This window comes from Pteropus alecto, unplaced genomic scaffold, assembly GCF_000325575.1.
Source record: "Pteropus alecto unplaced genomic scaffold, ASM32557v1 scaffold71, whole genome shotgun sequence".
In the NCBI taxonomy this organism is placed as follows: domain Eukaryota; kingdom Metazoa; phylum Chordata; class Mammalia; order Chiroptera; family Pteropodidae; genus Pteropus; species Pteropus alecto.
The window spans coordinates 17,538,617-17,548,739 of NW_006433024.1; the positions used below are offsets into that span (position 1 = coordinate 17,538,617).

Consider the following 10,123-nt stretch of genomic DNA (forward strand, 5'->3'; position numbering starts at 1 on the left):
CGTGGAGCAAAATTGAACCCGGGAGCCCCCAAAGTCCCTAGTTCCCCGTTATTTGTGATTGAGGAGTGGGGAAATCTACAAAGAGTTATATAATAACATATAATAACCGAACTTCGACTATGAGCCAGGATTTGTTTGAGTGCTTTATCTACATTAACTGAAATTCTTATGTCCCCACCGCTACCCTGTGAAGTAGTTATGGTTATACCCCTCGTACAGATGAGGAAGCTGCTTAATTGGGAAGGAAGAGGGGGCCCTGCCTGGGCGCCTGCACTTGCAGAGATCCCCACTCTCCACCCCTCGGTCCCCACTTAAGGCTTGCTTCAGACCACATGGAATCTCATCTCTCTTCAGTCACCACAAGGTCCCCCTTCCCGCCCGCTGGACTCCAGGCTCTTTCTGCTTTGTTAGAACATTTTAACAGGGCTTTTTGAAACTATGGTTAGCAAACACGAGAAAAGACCCTTGGTGACCCCTTAGGTTGCAGAATGAAAAACCCACAAAAGTAAAACAAATTAAAGCAGCTGTATCGTAAAGTCATGTCAAAGTAGCAAGCGCAGACCCTGGCACGGAATAAATCCTTAACAGAATTTACCCAAGTGATTGCATACATGGTTACAACTAGTCAGGGACACAGGATGCAATTAGTATATAAAATTAAAGGAAGAGACAGAGAAGGGAGAGGGCCCCACGACTCCCAATTCGTTTTTGATGCTTGGTCCTATGGAAGGGACTCCTCAGGCATTGAGTGCTTTTCTCTTTTTGCAGATGTCCACTCTCCCTCAGAAGGAATCCAGGGCACCTACCACCTGTGTGGGCCTAGCCTCCACACAGGGCCTGGACAGCAACTGTGGCGATGGTCTGGAAAGGGAATGCTCCAGAAAACTAGGCCAGAAGCTGCCGGAGCTCTGTGGAGTGGGCGATCCCACCACCACGTTCTCCTCTTACAGCTCCCACCTGTCCTCCAGAGGAAGCATCATTAAATGGTTTTGGGACACAGCTGAGGAGGGCTACAGGGGCTACCTCATGGATGCGTATGATGAGGATAAGAACCCCAAGGTGAGTGAAGCCCTCCTCGCTAAAGGGACCCGATAAAGGACTGCAGGGTGGGTGGGGTACCCGACCTTGACCGATAGGGTGGCACCCAGCTTGGTCTCGTCACGTTGGACTTATTGTCCTGTGACCTCCAAGAGGGCTTCTAATTTGGCTTAGAGAGGCCCCAGTTTATGACCTGGATCAGAAAATGCCCCAAATCAAGGGGACCTTGCTTGATTTGTGAGGCGTGAGTTCAAGAACCATGAAATGCTCTAATATGGATTCTGACCCTCAGTCCATCAACTATTCAGCTTTAGAGCTGGGACAAAACTAGGGCTCAGGTCACAACCGTTTCACCTACGGGTTATGTATTCTTGAGATAATTATTTAACCTCTTGGAACCTCAGTTCATCTATAAAATGAGATAATGATGCCTGCTCTATAGAACAGGCACAATTAGATGAGATCAGGTATGTAAAGTTATTAGCACAGCGCTTCCACATAGAGCATGAAGTAAATGGTAGCTGCTATTATTATTGTTATATGTTAATATATGTAATTTTATAATAGGTATACTTATCTACTTTAATAATTAATGTTATTATAAATTATTGTTAGTAATAGCTTCAGAGGGCAGAGAGCTGTCACAAATAACCCTTTAATAATTTTTATTTGTCAACCATCTACCCGGTGCTAGGCACCGTTCTAGATGCTGGGGTTATAGCAGTGAACAAAAATAAAGTTTCTGCCCTTGTGGAGTTTAGAGTCTAGTTGAGGAGAGACAGACAGTGAAAAAAAAAATGTATATATGCTGGTAAGTGCTGTAGAGAAAAATAAAGCAGGGTAAAGTGCATAAAGAATGATGGGGTAGGCTGGGCATTTGCTATTTTATGTGAAGTGGTCACAAAAGGCTACTTTAATAAGGTGATATTTGAGCAGATACCTGAAAAAAGTGAGGGTTTGTATTAGTTATCTTTTGCTGCCTAGCACAGTACCTGAGCAGCTTAAAACAAACATTTCATAGTTTCTGGGGTTCGGGGAAGGCTTCCTGGAGGACATGACATTTGAACAAAGCTTTAGAACCGAAAGATGGGATCGGGGAGCCGAGAAGAGGGTGAAGACTGAGCCAAGTCAAGGAGGAGTGCTTAGAAGGTCGGGATTGCAGAGAGTTCCTGCTTTGCTGCTGCTTCGACATTTAATTAGCCCCCCTCTGCCATGCTCACGCTGCCTCTGTACCTCTCCTCTCCAGGGCACCATTAACTTGGGTACCAGTGAGAACAAGCTCTGCTTTGACCTTCTGTCCTGGCGGGTAAGCCCCGGTGCACCTCTGGGTGACATCACCAGCTCCAGGGGTTTGTCTTCTCTCGGACTCCCTGGGATGCTTCCCCCACAAGAGCCTCTTGCTTGCCTCAGCAGCCCTGGCCTGGGAGTCAGGAGTCCAGGTTCTAGATCTGCCTTCGGGGCAACTTTCTATGTGGTCTTGGGCTGGTCACTTCCCTACCCTGATCCTGTTTCTTCATTTCTTCAGGCTCTTCCCTTCACTCAGTCCCTCCAGCCAGCTGGGTCCCTGCTTTCGGGGAAACACTCAGTGGCGTACGGTCAGTATTGAACAACTGGCTCGGGGTGCAACACTGATTTGTAGCTTTTGCTAGTTCTCGTAGTGTAAATATTCCTAGTGTAAATGGCCAATATGGCCATTTTCAAGCTACCAATGTGACATCACTGCATGCAGAGTTAGGAGGAGAGGCACGGTTGCATACATAGTGGCACGCTTGTACAGTGTCGCCCTTCCAGACACACAGAAATAGCCTCAAGAGCACAGGTGATAGTAAAATTTGGAAACATAATTAGGAGCGCTCTTGTTTCCATACTTACTACCTTTGTTTTTAACATAATTTACTTATGTAATTTATATATAATTGGTAGAATTTAGTTTTTGAAATGGCTGTTTTTAACACTGCCTTCACAAAGCTTGCAAAATTTCTGAAAATGTAATAATCAGATTTATTGAGCTGGTGCAAGCCATCTGTAGCAAATCAGTGGAAACACCTGATACATGTGTCTCCCGAGGCCTAGGAGTCAGAGTTGGGGATTGAGAGTGATGCTTAACCTAAAGGGAAATGTCCAAAGGCAACAAATCCAGCCCCTAAGAGGAGAGGGGTATAGGAAGGGGGCTTGCTACCCACAGCCAGCTCCCCGCCCAGGTGGCTCAGCACTTTCCAATAGAAATAAAATGTGAGCCACGTATATAATTTTAAATGTTCTATTAAATAAGTAAAAAGAAACTGGCAAAATTCATTTTAATAATATATTTAGCCTAGTATATTTAAAATATGACCATTTCAACATGGAATCAATATAAAAAATTATCAATGAGATATTTACATCCTTTTCTCAGATCAAGTCTTTAATAACCAGTGTGTCTCAGTTCGCTAGCCACATACCAAGTGTTTAATAGTTAATGTGGCTAATGACTTTCATATAGGACAGTGTAGCTCTAGGGGATGAAGGAGAAAGGGAAAGGCTGCAGTTTATACGTGTGGCTAAGTACCTCTCTTCCTTTGGTTCCACTGCCCAAGTCCCCTACCTTTCCTTGGTATTGTATGCGTGTTGACCTGGGAGTCACTCACTCAGCACCTGGTCAGGGTGGGGCTGGTCTAGAGAGGGCCACATTTTTCCAAAGTGTGAGGTTGAGCTGAGCCTGCAAGAAGACAGTGGCCTGAGTCCCTCTAGAAGTTGGAGCAAGGACTAAAGTGATGGCACCCAATTCTGGGGCCTCTTCCTGTCACCCCGTGAAGGAGCCGAGTAGCACCATCTCCCAGCACTGCCTCTGCAAATCCACTCCTCTGTTTTTTTAGATGGCAGGATGGTATAAAGAGCATTGGACTAGGAGTCAAAAATCCTGGGTGTTGTCTCAGCACTGCTGCTTGCTAGCTCTGTGACCTTGGCTGAGTCACCTCACTTTTTTGAGTCTCTGTTTCCTCATCAGCAAAATGGGCATGGGAATACTGTCCCATTCTCACAGTTTCTTTGATGGGGAGACCAAGCCCTTGGCTTTAGAGGCCCCGGTTCCAGGTGGATGTGGGTGGCAGTGCTGGCCCCCAACGTGAGGGTGTGTGACCCTTAGTCCTGCTCTTCCCTCTGCCCCCAGCTGAGTCAGAGTGACATGCTGCGGGTGGAGCCGTCCCTGCTGCAGTACCCTGACTGGAGGGGACATTTATTGTAAGTAGTTGCTGGAGGCCCGTGGTTCTCAACCCCAGGGTGGTTTTGCTCCCCAGGGGACATATAGCAATATCTGGAGACATTTTCGATTGTTATCATTGGGAGGGGAGGTGCTACTGGCATTCGCTGGGTAGAAGCAAGGGGCGATGCTAAACCTCCTACGATGCTCAGGATGGCCCCACGCAACAAAGAATTATCAGGCTCCAAATGTCAATAGTAGCAGGCCGAGAAACCTGCTCTAGTCCTGGACATCTGGCTGGCGATCATGGGGTCTCCTAGAGCATCTGCACAGAACTGGCGCCTCTCCGCCCCAATTCCCACCTGAGCTCAGGAGCTCACTAACTTGATTTCTCTGGGTCTGAGGCATGGGGAGGGTCTTCAGGTGACGTGTCTTTGTTCCCATTTTCTCAGTAGCTTTAGAGAGCCAGATTCAGCTTAAGGGGAGCTGGCGGGAGCCTTCTCCTACAAGTAAGATGGGAGATGGTAAATGACGCTAGAAAGAGTTTGTGCTTATTGAGCACTTACCAGGGATCAAATGCTGTCCTAAGGGCTTAGTGACCGAGTAGGTCTTGATTCCAAAGCACGGGTTCTTATAGTAATTAGGATGGTGGGCCCTTGAGTGAGACCGCTGGGCTTGAGTGTGGACCGTACATACCGCTAACAGAAAGTGACCTGATTCCTACAGATCTCAGTTCCTTTGTCTGTAAAACTAATAATAATAATAGCAGTTGTATCATAGGGTTGTTATGAAGATTAAATGAATGAAATTCTCCAAATAAAACCTGTATAAGGTAAATGCTCCATAAATATTAGCAATAATAACTATGATAATAGTTATAGTAATAATATTCGTTATTATTATTAACTGGATCTACATAAAGAGTGTTGCCTTTGATATCCTCAAAGACTGATGGTTGGGTGGGGTCGGCCGTCCTAGAACTACTGAGAATGGAAGTTTCTGTGCCTGTGAGTAGTGTCTGGGCTGGAGCAGGGGGGAGGGGGCGGGTGCCAAGGAGTGGAGGCAAATATCCATCACACTGCCCTCTTGGGAAACAGGAAAGGGTAATGGCAGCTGCCAGAGGAGCTTCGGGATGTACTGTGGGTTGAAGACCCTCTGACAAGCACTGCCCATCTGTCTTATCTGCAGCCTCAGGGAGGAAGTAGCCAGGTTCCTGTCTTTCTACTGCAAGAGCCCTTCACCCCTTAAACCAGAGAACGTGAGTAGCCCCCCGTCCTCTGCTTTTTCCTGTTCTTCTGCTCCCTTCCCCAGCTTTTGGCTGGCCGGCGGTGAGGTGAGGCTGGGACCAGCCTTTCACTTAGTTTCGATTTGTTCCAAGTGGAATCCAAGATACTTAAAGTTTGGGTATAATTTCTGCCCCACTTTGTGCTGTGGCCCCTCTTCGCCTCCATGCCTTCGCGCAAGACTCTCTGAGTGAGCAGCTCCCTCCTCTTTGCTCAGTTGATCTAGAGCAGGATCCCCACGAATGAGCCACATGAATGAACTTGACTGTTAGTCAGGAGGCGTCTGTGGCTTTGTTGTGACAGAGCCCCAGAGGGCACTGAGTTGCAACCTGGCTCTCTCCCTCCATGTCATCCTGGGACAGAGGCTGCAGGTTCTTGATCCTTCCTTAAACAGATTCATCTTTGTCTCATCGATGTGTCACCCTCAGGTGGTTGTTCTGAATGGCTGTGCCTCTCTCTTCTCTGCTCTGGCCACCGTGCTGTGTGAGATGGGGGGTAAGTGGATGACGGCCCGCCCGCTCGGCAGTGGGAGCTGTCCCTATGCCTGCAGTGCCCCCAGCTACCTGTCCTCAAGGGCTGCATCAGGATGCTTTTGGCCTTAATAGTCTACTAGCCTACAGGGGGGCTTAAATAAGTGGCTTGACAAGACACCCAGGGATCAACAGTTCCAGGCGAAGTCAGTGTGACGCCAGGGTTCTGGACTGTCTCTCTGTGATGACCTTGGCCTTCCCTCATGCTCACAAATGGCTGTCACATCCTCACGTAGCAGCATGTCCTAAAGCAGGAAGGAAGGGAGGTTGTGCCTTGCCTGCCTCTGTTTTATCCGGAGGGAGAAATGGGGATATTCTTCCCAGAAGAGTCCCAGCTGAGCTCCTCTTGCATCTTAATGCCCAGAACTGACTCACAAAGGGGAAGAGAATCGTGTTTGGTTACAACCAAACTTGGTTTATCCCCCGGGCTGGAGGAAGGCCCACCTTCCCTGGACTTATTGCTGGTCATATCTGGAAAATATGGTGCTCTCTTAGCAAGGAAGAAAATTGGAACGGCTGCTGAGTAGGCAGCCAGAATACCTGCTACAGGAGCCATAGTTACATGGAGAACACATCGACTGTTGTTGTGTTCAGCAGTTATTAATTGCCAGGAATAGAGGCCCACACGCTAGCTTAATTAATAATGATACTATTAGTAACACTTATTGACCACGTACTACATTCTAGGCACTGGCCTAAGGCTTTACACTTAGTCTGTCATTTAATCCTCACAACAACCCATGTGATACCTCATGGGTTTTGTGGTTATCCTCATTTAAAAGATGAGGAAATGAAGGCACAGGGGGCTAAGTAACTTGTCAGAATCACACACAGAGAGAGGTAGTAACCAGGATTTGAACCACAGAAAGAAGACTCATTGCCAGGATATAACAGGCACGTTCCTACTTGTTCTAGAACGCTCAAGGACGGGATTGGCGTCACGCTTTATCTGTCACTGGGGTACGCAGTCTCCCTGCCCCTTTTTTGATGCAGGGCTTTCTCCGGACCTTCCTCGGCTCTGGTGTGGCCCCGTGGTGCCCGCCCAGCCCCGAATCCACGTGACCTTTCCATTCATGTGCACATTCTCCTCTCACAAGTGTCTGCAGCTTCTTAGAGCAAAGACTCGAGAGAGAGAGAACGTGTTGGGTTTCTGGCCAGCCAGTGGATTGGCTCCCTTGGGTCATCTGTCTACCTCTGGCCCAGTCTCTCTGGCTGGGGAGGGGAACACGTAGAATAAAGTCCGCCCCTTCCAGAGCTGCAACGGGGTGGACTGTGCTAAAGAGAGGCTGGGAAGGGAGAGCAGCTTGACCGATGATGCGTCCTCTTCAGAAGTGGATAAATGCCTTCAGCTCTGTGTCAGAGAAGAGCTTTCAGTCGTCTCAGCAGCCCCCTTCCACAGCTAGAGGCTCTGCAGTTGTCCCCTCCCCACCAAACAGTCTCAGCCTTTTGTCTGAAGGCCCCAGGCGTGGAGAAACCACTCCTCCTGAAGCTGCATACTCTATCTCTGGGCAGTTCTGTATGCTGTCAAGTTTTTCCACTTCTTCAGCCCAGATCATCACCCTACAGCTTCAACTCACGGATCCGAGTCTCCTTGGGGTGACTGCGCATGTCAAGTGCCTCAGCGAGATCCTCAAAGCTTTAGTTTCCTCACCAGTAAAAATGATAATAGCACTTAACTTAGCAGAGTGATCGTGAGGATTAAATGAGATAAAATGCAAATAAATGTTTAGCAGTATTCCCAGCAGGTAGTAAGTGTTTAGCCACTAATTATTAGAAAAGGGACTGATCTTGGTAGATCCAAGCTTTTTTGAAAGAGTTTTGGGAGTTGAGAGAGGGAGTATTCCCTAAATGTTCCCCAGGATCGTTGAAGGCTTGGAGAGGCAGGGGGCCAGAGGCCAGGGTGTCTGGGCATTCCAGCCACAGGGTGACAGGTCCACTCCTGTCCCCAGAGGCTTTTCTGATCCCTGCCCCTTACTATGGAAGCATCAAGCAGCATGTGTATCTCTATGGCAACGTCCAACTGGTCTGTGTCTCTCTGGACAGTGAGGTAAGAGTTCCTGGAACCCCAGGTAGGACCTTGACTTTCCTGCAGGCCGAGACTTTCCTGAATCTGAATTTGAGGATGGACATGGGATGAAGTCCATGCTGAGGGCTCAGGGGTTATGGCTGAAAGGGGAGTGGAGGCTTCTGCTACCCATGGCCCGTGCTTGGGTTCCCCTGGGGCTCCCCATCTCCCAGCGCTGAGATCTCTGAGGTTGATGTAGAAGCCAAGGGAAGCCCTAGAGAGGCCACACCGAAATGGTGGGGTAAGGATGGGGCAGAGCAGACCTCAACATGGAAGTCCTTGGACCTCAATCAGAGGACCTCTGGGGCCTCTTCCTGAAACCTGAGTGATAAGGGTGTCCCTGATATGCTGGGGCGGGGGTGGCTGGTGGTGAGAAGGGTGGGATCCACCTGTATTTTTTCCAGAGACTGTTCCAAGGGGGATGGAGAGGCCCCCAGAGTTTAGGTTTTTTGGAGGGGTCACTAAATTTGGCTGTGGATCTTTTTCCAGGTCACTGAGCTAGGCACACGCCCCTTCCAGCTCACAGTGAAGAAGCTGGAGAAGGCCCTGCAAGGAGCTAATTCTGAGGTCTGGGGATCAAATCAAATCCAAAGCCGGGAGTGGGTGGGTCCGAGCAGGGCACAGGGTAGGGCTGGCACTCTGTGATGGGGCTAAGGGTAGACACAGGACCATTCTGGGGCTTAGATAGGAGCCTGCCCACAGAGGAGCTTCCCACTAGGGGAGGACTCTGAGACCTCAGTGTACAAAGAACCAACTGGGGAAATGGATTAAAAATACTACCCTCCCCAACTCCGCCTGATTCTGATTTAGCAGGTCAAGGGTGGAGCTTAAAAGCCTGTAGTTCAACAATCTCCCTGGTGATTTGAGGAGGTAGACCCTCTCACTCTGAGGGGATCTGAGGCCCCCTGAAGAAAGACAGGGAGCAGTAGTCCTCCAGTGGTTCCTTTCCAGTCTACTTTTCAAAAATCTGTCAATTTTTTTTTTTTTTAATTTTATTTTATCATAGTCATTACATGCTCACTGTGGGAATCTTAAATGTGCATACCCCTACCCATAATTCTACCTACAAAGGCAACCCCTGCTGGCATTTGGGCGTGTTTCTCTCCGGGCTTTTTCTCTGCTGCAGGTGTGGTTTTCTACCCTTGTTTGCTCCGTCTTGGGTGGTGACTAGGGTCCCATCACATTTTCCTCGGAGCCTGCCCAGTGACCAAACCTGTCCTGTGGGACCATGTGGTTCTCGCCTTCCGGAAGAGCTGAGGGTCTTCTCCTGCCCCACTGACTGTTTCAGGGTGTGAAGGTCAAAGGTCTCATCCTCGTCAACCCCTGGAACCCTCTGGGTGACATCTATTCCCCAAGAGAGCTGCAGGAGTACCTGGAATTTGCCAAGAGGTGAGACACCGCACACACCCTACAGAGCATTTGGCAGGTCAAGGTTCTGACGCGGGCTTTGGGGCACGTCCTTTCACCCTGTTTTCTCCACCGTGGCTCCCACCTTCTTTGACCCCCTCTTGGCAGTGCAGTGGGGAGGTAGCGGTTTGTGAAATGCTAGTTCTCTCTTTCTTTCTTTTTGTAACAACAGCTATCGTGTATTGCACACTCTAGGGGCCAGGCACCCTGCTAAGTACCTCTCATGCTCCATCTCACATAATCCTCCCAACGGCCCTGTTTGGCACGCATACCGCTATTACCCTCAGTTTGCTTAGCCTTAGAGTGAGGCGTGGAGCCAGACTTGAACCTGGGTCTGTTTGTATTTAGCTGTCTCGCACTTAATTGTGCCTTGTCTCCGTGGGGTGCCTGGGGGCCCCGCTTCTCCCCCACCGGGCTTTAAGAGCTCCGCTGTCATCTGCTTTGTGTGTGTAGCTTTCTGTGTATTTGAAAAATATAGTCAAATATCCAGATTGTTCTTGGATAAAACAAGTTTGGTAACCCTGCGCTAGACCTGGCTCCTCTGGATTTCTGATTCACTGACCCTCCTCAGCAGGGGGGCGTGGTTTTCTGGCCTGTAAACCAAGCTCTCTCCTCCCTGCCA

General features: G+C 49.0%; 1 protein-coding gene across 2 annotated transcripts in view; it reads left to right on the forward strand.

The window, feature by feature from the left end:
* The window catches only part of ACCS (1-aminocyclopropane-1-carboxylate synthase homolog (inactive)), a 14,404-nt gene that overhangs the window by 551 nt on the left and 3,730 nt on the right, over window positions 1-10,123 (forward strand). The window contains exons 1-9 of one of the 2 annotated variants that reach the window (XM_025044142.1): window positions 984-1,059; window positions 2,285-2,344; window positions 2,564-2,633; window positions 4,187-4,257; window positions 5,405-5,474; window positions 5,928-5,994; window positions 7,979-8,076; window positions 8,584-8,661; window positions 9,383-9,483. In XM_025044142.1, the coding sequence (XP_024899910.1) occupies window positions 1,031-1,059; window positions 2,285-2,344; window positions 2,564-2,633; window positions 4,187-4,257; window positions 5,405-5,474; window positions 5,928-5,994; window positions 7,979-8,076; window positions 8,584-8,661; window positions 9,383-9,483 (644 nt within the window). In that variant the 5' untranslated portion in view covers window positions 984-1,030. Of the gene's footprint in view, window positions 1-768; window positions 1,060-2,284; window positions 2,345-2,563; window positions 2,634-4,186; window positions 4,258-5,404; window positions 5,475-5,927; window positions 5,995-7,978; window positions 8,077-8,583; window positions 8,662-9,382; window positions 9,484-10,123 lie in introns of those variants that run through there. The other variant, XM_006908053.3, reaches the window with a different exon arrangement.